Source organism: Spermophilus citellus (genome assembly GCF_964194105.1).
Source record: "Spermophilus citellus genome assembly, chromosome: 4".
In the NCBI taxonomy this organism is placed as follows: Eukaryota; Metazoa; Chordata; class Mammalia; order Rodentia; family Sciuridae; genus Spermophilus; species Spermophilus citellus.
The window spans coordinates 150,615,993-150,636,170 of NC_138185.1; the positions used below are offsets into that span (position 1 = coordinate 150,615,993).

General features: G+C 45.3%; 1 protein-coding gene across 3 annotated transcripts in view; it reads left to right on the plus strand.

Annotated features, from left to right (window-relative positions):
• SAMD4A (sterile alpha motif domain containing 4A) overlaps positions 1 to 20,178 on the plus strand; it is a 206,588-nt gene that overhangs the window by 159,503 nt on the left and 26,907 nt on the right. For all 3 annotated transcript variants that reach the window (XM_081290934.1, XM_081290933.1, XM_081290935.1), the window contains 3 exons: positions 8,182 to 8,291; positions 10,441 to 10,527; positions 17,825 to 18,146. In XM_081290934.1, the coding sequence (XP_081147060.1) occupies positions 8,182 to 8,291; positions 10,441 to 10,527; positions 17,825 to 18,146 (519 nt within the window). The remainder of the gene's footprint in view (positions 1 to 8,181; positions 8,292 to 10,440; positions 10,528 to 17,824; positions 18,147 to 20,178) is intronic.

Here is a 20,178-nt window from a genome sequence, read left to right on the forward strand (position 1 = left end):
TTATCCTCATCTCACACCTTGGGAAAAGAATAAAACGCTACCACAATTGAACTTGATTTAGTGCAAATTCATCTTTCTGACCAGCAGGTATGCATACCTTGCTGAAATACTATATTCATCCTTTCCTTCCTTTTCCTCTAGATTAGCCAGGTTTGGCTGCAGTCATGCCTTAGGAATGTTCCTCTTGGCAAGAAACCTCTCTCGCCCTTTTTATTTTTCACATGCATTGATCTAGCCTTATTTCTGTTTTGTTATCAGCACACTCTGCCACTACATTCTCTCCCAGGTAGACCAAGTCCTGCTCCCAGAGGAGTGACATCATCTGCCTGTTCCACTTTGTTTTTCCTTTCACCTATCCTGATGGGTTAAGTTGGCTCCAAGTACAGGCAAATGTCCCTTAGGGTTGGGGGCTCAGGCTATAATTTAAGGCTCAAGAAAGAATGGGACTGACCACTCAACTTGAAATCAACTCAGGAGAGGTGCAATACTGAGCTCAAATATGAAATTTTCCAGCTTTACCATTCCCCGGGGAGGCTCCTGGTTATACACGTTTGGAGTAAACATGCTAGCTGTGGTCTCAAATTCATTTGTCCTTGTTTTTCCCCAAAATTTCACTCTGACTTATCCCAAGGGAAGGATTCTTGATTCTGTGAGAGTTGGTACTTGGTTATAATTTCTTTCATTCTCTGAGCAACACAGGATCCAAATGTGCTCCCTTGGCTCTTCTCTCATACAAAGGCTTCAGGGAAGAGAGGGGGAGAGGGAGAAGGAAAGAGAAGAAGGAGTAGGAGGCGGGGGAGGAGGAGAGGAAGGAAGAGGGAGGAGAAAGAACAGAGAGAAAAGACATTCCCATAGTTTCCTAGATAGACAAGCAATCAGTTGGTGGAAGCAACATATTTGCCCCTCCTATTAGCATCACATCCTCAAATGTATATATGAACCCAATACCTAAAAACTTCTCCTAATGCCAGGACTGTTGATGAATGGTATGGCTGTGATAGATGATATCAAAGAGAAGGGATATTTACAGGTTCACTTTTGTCTTCATTCGAGTCAGTGGACTCTTCTGAGCACCTACTGGAAGAGACTTTGGACTGATTAACTCTGGGAACACTGAAGCAAGATAGTCCCACTTTGGGGGACTCCCTCTCAAAGGAGCAGAAAACACCTCATGGTTTTTTCTACTGTGAAAATATGTTGTCTTAGAGACTTGCCCTGGGTTGGGGTAGGCACCAGGAAAGGCTCTAGTTCAAAGAGAAGGGAAGTCAAGGAAAGTTCCCAGAAGAGGAGAGGCCTGGAGGGGGGCCTCAGATTGTGATTACAGGTCAGACAGTAGAGAGAAGGAAAGGTGTTCTGTGCAGAGGGAATAGGATCACAAAAGCACAGAGAGGAGAGGCGCTTAACCAAGGAGATCCTGTGACAAGAGAGTGAAGGGCACATGGGAGATGGGTCTGGCGAGGGGAAAGCCAGACCCTAAGCCTTTCGAAGGATTTTTCTCTTTTAACCTGAAAGCTGTTAAAGGAATTTCTGCAACAGAATGACCTGCCTAGGCTTGCATATTAGAAGCAGGACCCTTTCAGCAGTGTAGCAAGGTATATCAAACTGAGGAGGGTTTGGGGATTCTGGATTTGGAGGCCAGTGGAGAAGAGGAGGATTTTTCAGAAACAGAGAAGGAAAATGAAGTTGGCCCAAGGCAAGCAACAGTGAAACTGGAAACAAAGGAGTATGGTCATGGGATCTCCATGAGATAGAGTTGAGAGAGCTTAGGAACTAACTAACTGAATGTGGGCAGTGATGGAGCAGGAGGCGTTTAGGACAATGCCCAGGTTTCTGCCTGGGACATTGGGATATCCTTTGGTGTCATCTATAGCAAAGGGCTCATGGGAGGAAAAACAGATAGAAGGGAGAAACAGCATGGGGCATGGTGAATGTGGGAACTTGTAGAACATTCCAGGGGAGGTGTGCAAACCTCTTGGAGGTCCCCTGCTCTACAGAGGGACCTCCCTAGCCCAGCCTGGTTCTTCTCTGTCTGCCTCTCCTTATTTGCAATTTCAGCATATTGCAAATCTGTAAGGAAGTTCATTTGAGGGACTTTATTCCAAACATCTGGATAGAAACCCATAGATTTGGATTCTTTGCAGGTGAGTAGTTGCCTGTGTAAGTGGGTAGAGATTGGCAGTATGTTCTCAGTGTAAGCCTCAGCATCACCTTTGCAAATTAACAACTGCATGTACCTTAGGACATGTGGCATCATGTTGGTATAAAAAAAAGAGGTAATTAAAACTGATGTGTTATTTGCATACAGATGTGATAAAGGTAAAAAAGAACTCTGGGCTCCAGTAATCTTGATAGATACTTGGTCATTAGTAATGGAAAGGGCCACTGACTGTTGAAAACTACACTGTTTGCCTTTTCTATGGAATTTCTCTTGGCTGAAACTCAGGTAAACTTTTTCTCTCCATAGGAAAAAAATAAATAAAAAATGTATTGCCTTCTCTGAAATAGCTGGTTTGGGGTTTGGAGTTGGTTTTGAAATGTAGACCTTTGATCCTCTGCCTCTCTCAGAACGAGACTTAGAAAACGTGAGAGGTGAGATCTTCTTTAAGAAAAAGGAACCTGCCAGAAACCTTTGTGAGAAAGGTTGTGAATACAGCATTTCTGAGGGTCATAAAGGTCCAAGTGATGGAATGGGAGTGAACAGCTTCGTGCATATCTGGGACACTTTTCATCATGGCTATCATTGAAACTAGTCATTATTTTCAGAGTATTGGCTTTCCAGGTGCTGTTTTGAATTCATTTTAGTTTAATAAATTTGCTCCATATTTCTTTTTTCCCCCAAATGCCAACACGCCACCTTCATAAACAGGTCCTCATGGTCTCGGGTCCTCACTGTTCTCAGGCTGAGAGAGTTCTCATGACTTTGGGAAGCAAATTGCTGGAATTCCCCCAGGTCCTAAAGGTCTTGGGACTTGTAACCTCCACTCCTTCAACTGAAGTGTTCTAAGGATGAAGTAGGCATATGGAGGGTAGCTTTGGATACTGATCATTGCCATGATTTAATGTTGTAAAATTTGCTGCTTATAGAACAGCACCATGGATGTCCTAGTTGATGGAAATGGCAGGGAGTGATTTAGTCCCTGTGATTGCACCTAATACTTAAGAGAGAGTATTTTACTCCAAACTAGGCTATCTCCGTGCCTTCTAAGACTCATATTTGACCCCACAAGCAGGGAGGTCCTCCTGGAGCCCACTATGCACACTCCTTAGTATCAAGGAGCATGCTCAAGAGGATCCAGCTCCAAAGGAACCAGAGACCAAAGCTCCTTTATTCTTTTGCTCAGAGGCTGGAGTAGTGTTGGGTTGTTCGTTGTGCTCTGGCCAGAAACAAAGACAGGCTCTGGTAATCTTGATGGTGTCACTAAACTTCTGTGCTTTGTTCTTGAAAGAAATACTTTGCCCCTTACTTCAAGGATGAAGAGTGTGGTTTGCCCTCTTTCCCTTTGGTTGGCTTTCCCTCTTCCCTTTGGTTGGCTTTCCCTCTTCCCTCCCTCAGAGACCAAGAATGCAGTCATATCTTGGAGAGAGAGTGGTTAGATATTCACCTGGCTCTCTGAGGTGAATGGGATTCAATCTCCCATTCCACCAGGAGCACCATGCATGAGCCATCTTGTGGAAAACTGTGCTTCTGTCTTCCAGGGATTCTTTATTTTCTCCTCCTCGTATTACTTCCCAAGTTCATCCTATCTTTCTCTCTCCTGAGGGGTCCTTGTTTGTGGCTGGGTGTCGCACAGCTTGTTGACCTGTTATATTCAGCTATAACTGCTGTGGCTTTCATTGGAGAAAAGCAGCCCAAGTTCTCATTGGAGCTAGCTTCTGCGTGAGCTGTTGTGCAGGCCACAATGCGTCTCTGGATGATTTACTCAAACTCTAAAAGAAAATTAGAAATCAGCATAATTTAAAATTTGATCCCATTAGCAAAGATCAATAGATAAATACAGAACTTATTCCAAGATGGGTATAGCACAGTTATCAAGAATGGCCATCAGAAAATACACCAGTATTGGCTGCCACCACATCTAGAAGGAGCTTCAGGAAGAATGGAGACTATGGTATGGGAGGCCACCATCATGTACATGGATGGTGGTGCTTTCTCCTAGAAACCTCTTACCTGCTGCCTTCTCTTCCTACACCTTCCCCACAAAGCCTGCCTTTCTAAGGCTCCCCCATGGCTCTCTCCTAATCTCACTCACTGATCCTTATCTGAGTAATCTCACCTACTTCTGTGACAGCCACCATGAACTACTGGCAAGGCAAGTTTTTCTCCAAGCTCACATCTCTCTTTCAAAATCTTGGCCAATTGAATTCTCTCCTTGGATGACCCAAGCATTGACACTCATGTGATCAAAATGGAGTTCACCATTTCTCCCCAAATCTGCTGATCCTGTGTTTTCTCTTACCAAATTGACAGCCACCATGTTTCCAGCACATTCATCACCCACATGACAAAGTCTATTCTACTCTCCTGGTTTCAGCATTTCATATCTCAGTCATCTGACACCTCTGCCTATGTGCTCCACCTGTCTCTGGCCATTCTCCTCCATTCACCACCATTTGCTCTACTCTGAATGCTCTCTTGGCTCTGTGCTTTGTTTCTACTGTTCCTGCTTTCTGAGATGTCTTCCTCAATATGATCTGCCCAGTGGACTCCAAGTTGGGCTACTCCAAGCAGCAAATTGCAAGATGTTGTTCCTCAGTCCCTCAGGCAAACTCAAATGCTCATTATTCTGTACTTCTCTAGAACTTTGAATATACTCAGCACAAGTGCAGCTATCATAATCTTTTGTATGTGAGTCAGCCATGCTCTCTGGATTAAATAATGTTCCTTGATCACAAGGACAGGTCCTCACAGAGCCTGCCTCCCATCAGAGGGATTTGGTAAATGTTGAAGGAGCAAATATCAGGATTCCCACACTTGGCAAGGAATTCAATTTAGCATATAGGCAAGGCTTTTTTTTTTCTTTCTTTCTTTCTTTCTCATATCGTATAAGAAAGTGACTTTCTAGTTTGGGACTTCCATTGGTATGTCCAGCAGGAGCAGTCCAGATCAAGTTCAACATCTGGGCATCAGCCACAGGTGGGAGCTCTGAAGATATTTGTATGTGTACCTTCATTTATGTATCAGCTTCTCTAGGAAACAGTTCTGATTCTCCTCTTTTTGCCTTTGTCTTCCAACCATAGCCACAGTTTCACAGATTGAAAAAGGAAAATTTAAGCTTAACATCAGGTGGTTCTTAGATTGCATCCAACAGGGTGGCATCTGGATCCTGGAAAAAGACCTAGGCTTTTAGTTAGAGTTCATCCCTGGCTAACACCTTACAGAATCTAGCATCCCAATCATTGGAATTCCTGACTTGGGTAAATGAAACGGTCAAGGCTCTCAGTTCTCTGGTTTGTTTCCTTCTGTATAGAATTTTGTTTTAATTACTGACAAGGGAAGGTGACTTACCACCACCCCAGGGAGAAGGGTTGGCAGGCTATGTTCTTAAGAACTGGGATCTCCTCTTTGTTTCTTAGTTCAAGCTGCAGGAAGGAAAGCTCTTTAGAGCTCTCCTGGGCTAGGCTCTAAGATGCTCTACAAACAGCAGCAGTGTGTGCCTGCCTCAAAGAACAGAAAGCCAGAGGAGCTTACATTTCCCAGGAATGCATCCAGAATAGCTCTTCAGGAAGGCCTAACTCAGCCTTGTTGTGAAATTGTATGGAGTCTTTTCCAGGAAAACTACTCCCAGTGACCTCCATTTTGACTAAATGAGTAAGGTAGGCCCTTCCATGCCTCTATCAGAGAAATTCTAGTTGTCAAAAGAGTTTTATATTAAACAAACTGGCACTGATTGAACTGAAACTTTCCAACCTGAGACTTGTCCCTTGTGCTTCCTGACTCTTAGACATGCTGTTGTCAACTTGGCTTATAAAGCACCCAGTCTGCAACACGATTCAGTGACTGAGGATTCTGTTTGACTTATCAGTAGATTTGGCCTGACTCAGCTATAAGGACCCTTGGTGAAATTTGGTCCAAGAGATTGCTTCATACTCCTTTGCGATGAATTGGGCCCAGTTGTGGCACTGGGTTAACCATACTTCTCTGAATAATGGTCCCCGACATTTTCTGAGCAGTGACTTAAGACTTCTCAAAGATGTGAGTAGTTATCATGAAACCCGATGACAAAGCGGTAAAATGTAGGTGGCTTGAAAGCTGGCACTGTAGCTATGATTACAGCTGCTCACACGCAGAAGCATTAGCTCATATCAACAGAAACAAAAGTATGTTGGAGAAGAAAGTCTGTTATAATAGCTCTGGGGTATCACACAAAGGAATGTACCAGACTCCTGAGCCTCGTATGTCCTGGACTCTTGACCCAATATGGTAGTTTGAGTGGAGGAGGATGTGAAGGGTTAGTCGGATGTGCCTGGGAAGCCTTGTCTGTTTATGGTTAATGATGTTGCTAGAGACACTCTTTTGTCACAGTAGTTTGAAGGGCTTCCAAGCACAGAATGAAGCAATTTCTAGCCTGAAATAACTGAGTCTGTTCCTAAAAAGCCATCGAATGCTCCATTCTAATTATTCAGAAATTCCCTTTCATAGGCCTTTGCATGACAGCAAGTCAAGACTCAGCCTCAGGAGTCATCCCAATCTTCTATGTCTTTGAGTGTCAGGAGATCATCCCCTATTCACAGTCCCTAACTTGGTTTTGTCTGCCTAAGAGGCAGAGCCTGATTTCAGATTTGGCAAGGCATCTTTCATCAACCTGGATATCGACTCAAAACATTGAAAAATTGGAAGGTTGCCACTTGTTTTGAAATGTGTGTGGTTGATCAATGCTTCAGAATAAGGCACTTAGTAATCAACAGTACAGAATCTTGTGATGAACATGGTTAATTATTGGTAATACTTCATGGAAAACATGAATAACACCCAATAACCCAGCACTTCAAAGTACCTTGCAGTCTGTGATTATTCAGTTCTACCACCAATGGGCTATTTTTTTCTTTGTTTTAGGAGAAGATACAATGTAGGGAAGAGCTGAGACTTGGGAGACCTAAGTTCTAGTCCCCATTTCACCACATACTTGTTCTGTGATCTAGGCCTCCTGACTTAATGTTGTCAATCTGTAAAATGAGGTGTGGTGGAAAGGAAGATGATTCTGGAAACTTTTCAAAGATCCTATCCACTCAAAAACTCTTGACTTAAAAGACAATGGGCAAATGCTTTGTTTTGGTTGTACTTAGCAAGGTCATAATTCTGAGGATTTCCAGTAATAGCTACTATCTAATTTTAATTCTAGAATCCCAAACTTGGGGCTTATTTCAGGTGTGTTGGGGGAATTTCTATTAATCTATTTCTATTATCTAGCCAATCTTTGGACCTTTTGAGTGGTGATATTTTTGGTTGACATACAAGGAAGAAGTTAAAGATATATCCAGCTATGTTCCATAGCTTAAAGGAATGATCAGCAGACACACCCCCACCAAAGAGATAGTGTCAGGTCCAGGATGCCCTTTATCCCACTGAGGCCTAGGGAGGAGAAAGAAAGATCAGGCTAGGTACTCCATTGACTTCCCTTGTAGCGGGGGTGGGGACCATTGTTACCTGGTTTTCCTGTCTCTGCAGAAGGGGCTGAAACAACATATGGCAATCTGCATTAAACCTACAAAGAAATTATCCTAAGGATGTAGACTCACTGAATCTCATTTTAACATTTTAAATTGGTTCTTTCCAAATCAACAGTGAACTGGTCATGCTCAGGCCATGGTTTCTTAAATTTTTTTTTCAAGAACCCCTTATGGAAGCTACGGATGACCCTCTGCCCAGCAAACTACCCACACAGTCACAAATTGGGGTATAATTTCAGGGAATTCCTGTATGCCTTGGAGCCCAAGGACCCCAAGTTAACAATCCCTTGTCTGAAGTAGAACCAAGGAACCCACCAGCAGGAATGTCATCGCTAGCTCAAGATTTCTGAGTCCATTAATTCGCTGCCAAAATGAAGTAGTAACATCGAGATTTTCTTTTTCTTTTGTTCTTCTGACCATCACCCTCTTCCTCTCTCTGTTCCCACATCTTTTCTCCCCTCCTCATGTCCCCTCTCATTTCTTTCCCTATCTCTGGCACATCTTGCACCACAGATGTTCCAGCCTGGTTAAAAAGCCTCCGCCTGCACAAGTACGCCGCGCTTTTCTCCCAGATGACCTATGAGGAAATGATGGCCCTCACCGAGTGCCAGCTGGAGGCTCAGGTATGTGCTAGAAGGATCACCCCCCTGCGAGGGTGAAGCTCAAGCCCCAGACAGGCCCAGGCCTAGATCCACCCAGTAGCTTGCCTTGTTCTAGGGATGCAGGGGGCCGGCTGCATCCCCTGGTGAGTAAGGCTGAGCTCTTGCCTCAGAGTCCAATAGGAGGCAGAAGACAAGCCTACAACCAAGGGGTCCTGAGGGTGTGAGGGCCAGAGAGAGTTAGGAAAAGATAGAATCTAAGTACACACTGGAAGTTCAAGGTGCGAGGGAGGAATCAATGGAGCCTCTGAAAAGTGACACTGGGCGAGGGTCCCAAGGAGTCATTGTCTCTGCTTTGGCCTTCCTGGCTCTCTCCCTCTCTCTGCCCACCCAGGGCTTGTTTGAATAGGAACCATGTCCACTGTTTGCTGTCCAGTCCAGTCGCATATCAGTTACTACTGACTGGACCAGTGAATAAAGGCACCAGGCCATACTTCAGACCTGCCCCAACACTTTTGCAGAATCACATTTAAGATAGTTTTTGTTGAGATTGGAGTAAATTGTTCAAAATAATTTTTTTTTCTTCTAAACTGCCTTGAATAGCATGGGGAAATGATTTAGAATTAGATTTCCCCAGGTTTCAGATTTCACTTTCCTTGTGAATGCCATAAAAGGACAAAGTTCCTGCTTCCTTCTAAAGCATCCTTTCCCAAGTACAGGATGCCAAAGGCCAGTCAACAGAACCCCTGAAACTAAGCATGTCTCCTACCATGCTGTGTTCTGGTCAATAGATCTGACCGATGTCTTTGTTTGCCTTGTTTAAGATGCTATTTGCATATTTCAAATTGACCTCAGTTTTCTTTGAGCAAAGATTTTTAAAGAACTGATTTCCCCTGCAGGAAGAGGAGATTTGTACCATTTGGAGCATGGCTGGTCTGGATCATACCTCCTGGCAGATCTCTGGTTTCCCATTGCTTATTCTGTCCCCTCAGTTAACCTCTGCAGGCCTGGCTGAATACCAGTATTGAGAGCAAGACAAAGCCCAGAGTCACTGCACATTCTCCCAGAATGAAAGGCACTAATTTCGACTTCCTAACATTTCTCCTACTGCTTTTTGGATCTCGTTCACTCCTTGAGATCCCAGGAATTGATGAGAACCCTTTCAAAGAGCATTTTTGTGTTTGGGTCAGAGTTGAGAAAATAATCAAAGTCATCGGTTGTTCAACTTGAGAAAAAACAAAAACAAAAAAAATAATAATTAACACAGAAGGCAAAGGCAAAGCCTGACACAAACTTTTCAGGGGAACTTAATTCACTTTGGCCTAAAGTTAAGGCTTAACAGAAATATACTCTCCCCACGTCTCATCTTAGACATCTTAGAAAGTGGGTTCATGTGTCACTTAAGTCTTAATATTTCTAAGTAAAATAGATGTTACTAGGGTTCCCATCTTTTCCTTCATTAAAAGAAATTCAACGGAAGAGTTGTACCAGGGTAGAGGTCCTGTATCTGCAAGCCAATGGAAAAGGGACCTTCTACTGGGGAATTTGCAGGATCTATAATCAACAAGTGTCTGAAAGAATCCTTAGGTTCTCCACTGCTACAGATTTAAGAAGATAAAATCTACAATTCTGGGAATCCTAACATTTGCCTGAAATGATGAGTGAATTATGGATTTAGGTTAATTTTCTATTCTTATTTTCTTTATGGAAACAAAAGAAGGCCTGCAAACTAATTTTTTAAAAAGTCCCTGTTTTATAATACTCCACATGGACTGTATGGGGCTTTCCTATAAACGCAGGAAAGGTTTGAGAAAACAATGAATAGTTGATGAGGTTGGGACCCCAGGGAAAACAAGAGGGACTGTAGAAAGAGGGTGTTTGACCTAAAATTATCTTCTAAGACTATTGAAGAAATGTCCTGCTGGGTGGAATAATTGGCTATTCTGTATCTCTCTGTCCTAAAGATCACATGCAAAAGACACAGGCAAATGTGTAGACAGGTGGAGTTAGAATATTTAGTAAGAAGATGTGCCAATGAGAGAGACATACATATCAACTACATGTGAACCCGTGGGAACCAAGAAGACAGCAGATTACTAAGTAGCCTCTGAGGGTCTCTAAGTCAATTCTTAAAAATATGTTTTAATTAAATATTGATTATATTTAATTCCAGAATGTTACCAAAGGTGCAAGACACAAAATTGTCATCAGTATTCAGAAGCTCAAAGAAAGACAAAACCTCCTGAAGTCTTTGGAAAGGGTAAGTGTTCAGGGAGTGAGGGAACCTTTCTACTTTCATCATGGGAAAATGGACCAAGGAAAATTCTCAGTTGAGAAGGTTATTAGCAGAGGTTAAAGAAAATATTATGCAGTCTCCTTAGCGAAGTCAGAAAAAATGAAATGACTTTGACCTGAGGTTTCCTGGTTACACTGCTTCCTTGTATCCTGGGTCCAAGCTGTCCGTGACTGGCCATCCCAGGCCTCTGGTGAGATGCTGTCAAATTGCATGTGCGTCTGCCTCTGCTTTGTAAGCACTTGTAGAGATCTGCACACCAAGGGGTATTCCAGGTTCCACCGAGGGGATCCAATGCATTGGGCAGGCAGACACAGTTGGCTCTCGAGAGAATGGTTTCAGATTTTAATTTAACAAGAAAAGGAGTCCCCCCGACTCTGATAAGAACCATACTAAAAATGTAGAATGCTGGAAAAAGTTATTCTGACATTAAAAGCAGTTCTCAGGTGCCCACTATCTTTTTGTTTGCTACTAACACAGGTTCATTTCTTAATCTTGTATCTGGAGGTCATCCTGGTAAAATTGTCATTTTTTAGGACGAGGTATCTGTAATTTTATCTAATGGAGAGCCAGACACTGTTCTGAACACAAGCAAACCAGTGTTGCTTCTGTCCCTGGAGCTGCGGTTCTTGTGCACTAGTGTTGGGAGTGGTGGGTGGAAAGTTCTGTAGGTATTTGAAAGTTATAGTGTGAGTATGGTAACTTCTTAGTTATCCCATGGAGACTTTGAGAGGGGACAAAATATTGAGCTAGGCAGTCTCAAGCAAGTCTGATGAACACAAACATTTTAATGGAGTAGGAAATTTTAAAAACTTATTCACAGAGTTGTGAATGTGTGGAATTTTACATTTACAATATAAAGTTACATTTAGTGGCACATCATAAATTATATATATATATTTAGAGAATATGCATATTAACGGGCACAGTGGTACATCCCTGTAATCCCGGCTACTCAGGAGGCTGAAGCAGGAGGATCACAAATTCAAGGCCAGTCTCAGTAATTTAGTAAGATTCTGTGTCAAAAATAAAAATCTCAGTGGTAGCACACTCACTGAGCTAATCCCAGCACCAAAAAAAAAAAATTAAAATTAAAAATAAAAAAAGAATGCGCATACAAAACATAACAAGGAAAGTTTCTTTTAAAACCTCTGGATGGACAGACAAGTAGGAGCTATTCAGATGCACATCCACACATCCATGATTAAAGATATGCTCTTAAAATGCATTACAGATTACAAGTGAGGTCCCCAAGTGAACCTGAAGCTTTGTTGTTCGTATTTTACGTAAACTCCTTTGCCAAGAAGCTTGTCTGAGTAATCTTTGCCATTTTTAATCTAAGAAATTATTCTCTTTGAGGGAACATTTAACAGGCCAATTTACTGTTAGAAAAGTACAGCAGTTATTTTGCATAAAGATTAGATTGCTAAGCATGAGGATGGAAGCATGATTTTTCCTTTCTTCTTTCTGGAGCATCCTTCAGGAATTCATTCATACCTCCATCGCTGAGGAAATGTACCTTCCACTTCAGAGATGAGAGATTAAATTGCTATTGCTTTATTGCAGTCTTGGGCCAAAATCAGAGCACTAGGGCAGCCAGATCACGCAGGTGGCCTGATCCATCTAGGCTTTGATAAGTCAGTGATGTACTATGTCCCAGAGTCACACCTAGAATAGAGCTGACTCCACATTCTAGTTAGTACTAGACTACTACTGACTGCCAGGTCCCTGACATGGGGATGTTAAAAAGATGCCACATGTATAATGACTTTTCAAGGCTAAGAGGAAAGCAATACTGAGTTTGACTTCTTCGAGAGGGTGAAATCGAGCTTCAATGACCAGGTTGGCTCACTTCAGAATGCCTGAATGTTTAGATGCTCTGCATACTGTCCCTTCTGGAGCTGGTGGCCTGTAGGTGGAGAGGAACCTCTCAGTATATGCAAAGGACTGAGCCCCTGGGGCCGGGAGGGCTGCCTCTCCTGCTTCTTCTGCCCTTTGAGGATGGGGGTTGTTGATCACCTGTTACCACTGATGGCAAGTGACATTCAAATCAAGCATCCCCAGACACCCCTCCAGCTGACAGTGCTGTTGGAAATGTTGTCACCATGCCCTTGCCCCCTCCGGCATTCTTACCTCACATAGAACCCAGATTTCTAAGGAGATGGCTGGGACCCCGCCCGAAGCTAGTTCATAATCAGTAGTTGCCACAGATGGTCTCTGTGTCCAGAGCTCTTCCATTCAGTTCCTGAACACTTACCAAGCAACTACTTGCACTTGATTTGCCCCATCCATTGGAGGCTGGCCGTGAGTGGTATGTGGTTCCTGCTCGAGGGTATTCTGGGGTATGCGCTGGGATGAGCTCACAGCACAGTGTGATCAGCGTCATCCCCCAGGCAGAAGGGGGAATCTGCCTGGAATGAAGCAGGCCACGCCGCACAGGTTTGGAGGGAAGCCTTTCCAGGAGCTCGATGCTGCTGGGAGACTCAGGAGGAGACTGTGGCAGGGGCTTAATGGGACCTCGAACCACAGCAGAGGCAGTGAGGATGGAGACGGACGGGAGGCATCCTGTAGAGGGCATTCAGGGATCATCAGGAGGTCTTGGCTTAGATGTTGTGGCATTTGGGGACAGAAATCTAGGAGGAATGGGAAGAGGGTGTTCAGTTGAACTAAAATGGGAAGAGGGAGTTCAATTGAATGGGCTGAGTCTTGAGATGCCTGTGGGACACTCAGAGATGGTAGGTTGGTGACCAGAAGAACAGGTCTAGAGTCCAGGAAACAGCAAAATCTGAATGACCCAGTTGTGGTCATCTGTACATAATTGGTAGTTGGCACTCCTCAGATGTGTGTCAAGTGAGAAGAGCCCTGAGGTATACCATACCAACAAAAAGACCCAGTGATAATAGGTAATGATGAGCCCTGAGCCATGCCTACAGGGACAGGAGAATGTTGGAATCAGGAATTCCATCAGGTGGCACAGATGTGACACAGTGAGGACTAAACATTGTCCCCTGGAACTGGCCATCAGCTGGTCACTACAGCCATGTTGAGAAAAATTGCAGGAAAGAGGGACAGACAGAAGCAGAAACTCACAAACCAGGACTGGATGTGTAGCAAGACACCAAGTATGGAGCTGTAGGCTTCTCAAACTATTTGATAGAAAAGGAACAAGCAACATCATGGTGGTTACCGTTGATTTTTTCAATATTTAATTAATAAGAAAAAAGGTCTCCACATACTTTGAGATATCTATTCTTTCCTATTGACTTCCAGATTGTGAAATGGAACCATTTCTGAACCTGGAATTGTGGTGTGGAGAAAGGATCCCACATCTGTGTGTGTTCGTTCTCTCTCTCTCTCTCTCTCTCTCTCTCTCTCTCTCTCTTACACACACACACACACACACACACACACACACACACAAATCACCTAGTTCTATTTGTTTCCCCTTTGAGAGAGAAATATGCTTCTCTGGAAGTCTATACCTTTTCTTTGGACTCTTCCAGATCTTGTTCTTGAGGTTGGATCTCATCAACTGCTGCAGAGAAAGAGCAGTTAAATTTAATAGCATTAAGTATTAGATATTTCCAGAATAATAATGTTCTATATAGTACAGTGCATTTGATAACTTTAAAAAAATGGTCCACACATATCAGTGCATCTGACCCTGACAGCAAACCTCCTAAGCTAACAAGATAGATGCTTGTTTTAAGAGGAGGAAACTCAGATGAGTCCAAACTTCTTAGCAAGCCACCCTGGAAGAGCTCTCCAGCTTCATTGCTGGGCACCTTTCACCTGTCCTTTCTGCCCCTCATGCTCTTCACTCTTCTTTTTTTCTTGAAGCATCAATGCACACAGAGACACACAGTAGCAGTCAGGGGTCCCTCTTCTCTGTCCCATACTTCCTTCCCTGCCCTGACACCAACATACTCTATGGGTCCCAGGAACCATCAGCATCTCAGGGTGATGACGTCTTTGCTTTTATATAGATCCAATGCAGAACAGCTCCTGGCTGATGTAGGGCTCAGCAGCTGATTCATGAAGGAAAAGAGAGAATGGATCTAAGTAGACTCAGGAGACCTGTTATATGAGAATCCAAATCCTTCTCACATGAAAGGAAGGATGGGGCCAGGGACACATCACATCAGTGCTGGGGACGCTTTGGCTGCCAAAAGCTCTCTTTTCCAGATGTTTTGTGCCTTGTTATTGTCACATGCTCAGGAAAGGCACTGAACCAGCCTTTCTATAAGACCTAGGAAAGTCAGGCCAGAGCTGGGCTTGTTGGACAGGAATTTCCTTCCTGCCCATCCACTGAGCAATCACTGGGCTGCTGCCTCCATGGACCAGATTCCCCATTATCTGCTTACAAATGAACTCCTTGGCTCGGCACTTTTGAATGGGCATATTAGTTATTGGACAGCTTCATTTGCCTCTCTTTAATTTAGGATTATGTTTTGGGCATGAAGGATGGAGAGAGGCTTGTCAACATGGAAAATTAATTCCCACAGCTAGTCGAGCATGCTAGGTTGGGTCCCATTCAGGCTGTTTTCCGCCTGCTTCTCAACGTGGGCACTCGGAGCCGAGTTCAGGGATTCATGCTTAAGAGGTAGGAATGCAACATGATGATCACAATGCCCCCACCCTCTGGTGCTGACATAAGCAGGGGTTTTGCTAACTGGTTGTTAGCTAAGTGTTATCTTTAAGACAGTGGTTTGAAGTCCATGGGACAAAACAAAACTCCACATGATCCCTGGGAAGTTATATTTTACAGAGAGTGTCTGACATTATTCATCATGTTTGTGATTTTATTTTTTGGCACGGTTACTCCAGTAGAAAACAAAAATGAGATTTGTACTTGGGGTATGCATGTTTTCTGTTTGAAGTTCAGCTCTGAGCATCACCCAAATCCTTTCTCCTCTCAACCAAGCCTTTTTGCCAGGTGACAAGGGCAGGTGAGGGCCTGGTGGCAGTCAACAGTGTCTCCAGCATTGCATGTGCTCACCTGAGTGGCAGACACAGGGATGGTACAGCGGGGACACATGCAATGCCATGCCCCTCACTCAGCTTACCCATTCTCCCCTTGTGGGGCCACATCCCCTTTCTCTCTTTTCTTTCTTCTGCTTAGTACCGGGCTGGACAGGAGCTTGGTACCCTCACAACACAGTGTTGGACAGGTGCAGGAACCCAAGGGAGGGCCAGAGTCCCGCAGGCGGCACACAATTGGGTCAGGAGGGGCAGCAGGCACTCCCTGAGCATGAGTTAGCTGGCTTGCCTCCTGTGCCCTGCCCTGCTCAGATCACCAGGCCCAAAGTCAAGGAAGTCATGCACATCCAGATGCTTCCAGATGTTGGGAAGGGCTGGTCCTGGGGCAGCTGAGAATTAGAATGATGAGCACACACCCACCAGTCTGTGTGCCCAGGGAAGGCAGTAGACTCTGCAGACCTTCTTCAACAAACTGGACGGTAGCTCCAGCCAGGTTTGGGACACTTCTGGTGACTAATTAGAAATTCACTTCCTTCACGAAACCTTCATCCCAGTGAGGCTAAGGCACAACTCAGGCTCCACTCCCAGTCCTTCCAAACAACAAAGCAGGCCACCGCGGACGACAGGGTGTGGCTGCCCAGAACTGAAGCACATGCATCCAAGGCTGCCGCCCTTGGCCTTCCTTTCTCTGCTCAGCTGATTGGAAAGGTTTGGGTGCAGGCATGATTGTGTTCTAGATGTTTGCATCCCATGACATCTTCGAGTGATTTTTTTTTTTTTTTCTCAGAGAGGATCCCAGGGATGGTTTGGGTACTCAGGGCATCAAGCTTTTAAAATTATGTCCTTGCTATTCTGGGCTCTCAGAAGATAAAGGACTTCATTTGTAATCCAGGCCCTGGTTGGCAGTCCTTCTTGGGTCCCAGGGAGAGCTGTGACTGCATGAGCACTGGAGGCAGCATTGTGGCCGAGGGTCCTGCCCACCTACCCTGCCAGGGAACAGCCCAGGCCTCCAACCACACTCCTCACCACCAGGGCCAGTCCAGAGTTTGTCTGTCACTCGTCCAAGAATCAACGTTCCTTTTTCTAATAAGTAACAACCAGCACATCCAAGTAGGTGCAGAATGGTCCGAGTTTATTTTACAACATAGAAAGACATGAATATGTGACTTATACACATTCTAGCAAATATACCTTAAACATATGATTTCCAGAATCATCCTTCTAAAACTGTTGCTCCCCTTCTGGAAAACCTTCCCTGATTTTCCACCTCATTTAGAATAAGTTCTGACATCACTGCCCCTTCCTGCAGGCCTTCATGACCCCTGGGGGCCCTGAGACCTCATTTCCCATGCCTCTGCCCTCAGCCAACCTCCTCCACTGCAGGCCACCTGCTGATCCTCCCACATACCCACCTCAGAGCCTTTGTCCTCTCTGTACCCTGGGATGCTTCTTCTTGGGGACATCTTCTAGTGTTACCCTCTCCAGAGAGCTCCCCTCATGTCACTGCACCCCAGACCCTGGCATGATGGATCTATCTCATGGTAGGATGTAAAGTTCCCATGGGAATGCCAAAGGCTGTTCCCACCATATGCCCATGCCTGACATGCCCCTGCCTGGCATGGTGCTCGGTGTGTAGAAGCACTCAACACATCATTCACAAAGAAGCACGTAACACAGGCATTATGCAGCCGTAAAAATACATCATTAATAATAATAATAATAATATGATTATTATCCTCATTTGGTCCCCAGGGAAACTGAGGGACAGAGAGGTGAACTCATTTGCTCAAGGTCACACAGCAGTGCCTAAATTCAGACCTGGGCATCTGCCCCCAGAGTCTGCTTTTAGTCACCGCTCTGTGCTGCTAGTGACACAGGCTGCGTGAAGGTGTGCATGAAACAGAGTCCTTTATCTGGAATAAGGCTTGCATAGGACACAAAGTCAACTATGACCCAACTTTGTGATACAAATTCTAAAAGGTATGAGTGTAAAATAAGAAACCCATTTTGCAGAAAAGTGTCGAAGGCAAGGAGAAGCAGTGGTCACTTGTAGACAGTGGGATTTTCAGGTGGTACATATTTTTCTCACTACACAAATTTGTACTTTCCAAATTTTCTACCTGGGCTAATGTAAGAATGATGAAATAAAAGTAGAAACTTGTCTAAGTCTCACACTGAGGAAGGGGGTCAGCAGCTGTGAGTTCTGAGAACAGCTCAGAGCTGGGGAGGTATGCAGGTGGCACTCACCCAGAATCTAACACAAGTCTTCTCCCTGCCTGTCCAGGACATCATCGAGGGGGGCAGCCTGCGCATCCCCCTTCAGGAACTGCACCAGATGATCCTGACTCCCATCAAGGCCTATAGCTCCCCGAGCGCCACCCCAGAGGCACGCCGCCGGGAGCCTCCAGCCCAACACCAGCCCTCCCTGATGGGCCCTGAGAGCCAGAGCCCTGACTGCAAAGACAACACAGTGGCCACCAGCGCCTCGGCTGGGGCCAGCGGCGGGCTGCAGCCACACCAGCTGAGCAGCTGTGATGGGGAGCTGGCTGTCGCCCCCCTGCCAGAGGGGGACCTGCCTGGGCAGTTCACACGCGTCATGGGGAAAGGTATTCTCTTTCATACCACTAAGCAGAGCTCCCGAGGGGCTCCCGGGTGCTGGGTAAACTGCCTGTCCATGTCGATGGCGGGACCTGTGTTTTCCAGATAGGAAAGTGTGGCTCAGGGTCATGCCATGCGGAGTGGAACTCCAGGCTCTGAGCCCTGCAGGTAGGGGACACTGTGTCGGCCCTCTCGTTAGAGCCCACTGGACCAGGGGCCTTGGGAGAGGAAGGTGGGTTGGATCCTGAAAAAGTAAACTTCAGGAACAAACCACTTGGCAGCTGGTCCCCACTCCAAACAGGAGAAGAGAGAAAAGCAGCAGAACAGAGCTGCTGAGCGCAGAGCCCAGAGCACTCCTGAAAAAAGAATGCCCAGCCCACAGAGGCCCCCTCCCTCACCTCTGGAAGCATTGCAGAGGGGTGGTGATCTGGGGAACTCTCAGCACAGAACCATTTTTTTCACCTTCTCCAGGGGCTGTGTTTACATCCTCCCTCCAGGTCTGATCCACGGTATAGAATGCTCTCCTCTCGTGCTAAGAGCTTGTGGTTATTTAGCATTTACTATGGTTGTCAGTACTTCCCTGGGCAACTTGCTTAATCCTCCCAACATCCTATTTTACAGAGGAGGAAATTGAGGCACAAGGCCAAGAAGCCCACCTAGGCTTGCTCATCTGAGGCAGGGCTGGGATTTGAACTCTGCAGCTTCTCCACCTACCCACCTAGGTACCGCCATGCCTTCCAATTAGCTAAAGATGGAGCAGGCTTGACTTCCATGTGAAGGCACCCCCATGGACTCTCCTGGCACCAGCCTCTCCTGGCTGCCTCCACTGCCCTCACCACCCCATTCTTTCCAAATAGAAATGTCTTTGAGTTTTCAGAAGCTTATGTATTCTCTTATTTCTGAGCCTTTGTGCCTCCTTTCCCTCTGTCTGGGACCTGGGCCACTAATAGTCCATATAAGCCTGAAAGATAAATGCAAAATAGCATCTTATCCCAGTGGATGCCGCATTGCAGGCCCTCATCTCAGAGTTCATTTGGGCAGTGTATAACCTGCATATCTGTACTGCCTGGAACATTCCTTCCCTCAGCCCATTCTCTTCACCTATGTTATGCCTCATCCTGCAAGTCTCGGTTGAGTCCTCATCTGGGCCAAGAAGGCTGCCTGATCCCCTGGACTGGGTCAGGTAGCCCTCTCATAAGCCCCAAAGCCCCTTTACTCTCTGTTTTAGGCCAGTTCACACTGGATTGCAGTTGTCTGTCTGCTTGACTTGTGTCCGCATTAATATGCAGCACTGTCAGACCATTTCTCACAGCTACTAAATACTCTGCAGGTGACACAGTGCTTGGCTATTGGTGGGTGCCTGAGAAGTGAGGGATGACATTAGTCTCTGCAGCTTGCTTTACCGTGGACTGTCCAAGTGCACCATGGCCATGCTGCGTGCATGTCTGTGGGGCAGGATGGAATTCATGGCATCACCCTTGGGTAAGAGCACCCATGCTGCCCAGACTACCCTCTGCCTTTCTCAGGGCTCAGACCTTTATGGCCATGTCCTTAAAAATGTCCAATATTAGAATAATTTGTGTGTGATGGGATGCTTCACAGGAAATCTTGATTATTCTTTAAAAATGTAGAGATAGCATTCTTTTTCTTTGGAAAGGAGAAATCATTTCCCCCCCCCCTTTATTATCCTATATCTCAGACCATTTTAAAGAACCAACTTTTCACTGTTAGACAACTGAGCCATGTAGTCGCAATAGGAAACATCCCCCCACCCATGCAAGTCCTTTAAAAAAGACAAATCCTTAGCAATCTGATTCAGAAGGCGAGGACTCCTGGCTTCACTTGGGGTTCGATGGCTAGGGTAGGCCCTCATCCTCTGCACTTTTCATGGGGGGCAGCAGCCACCTGAGCATGTATGTGGTCCAGCACCCTATCCTGTGTGGAGGTCAAGGGTGGGTTCAGCCCTCAGGAGACCCACACTCCTCTGGTTCTGTTTACATTTTAACTACGGTATAAAAAGTTATGAACCAAATTCATGCT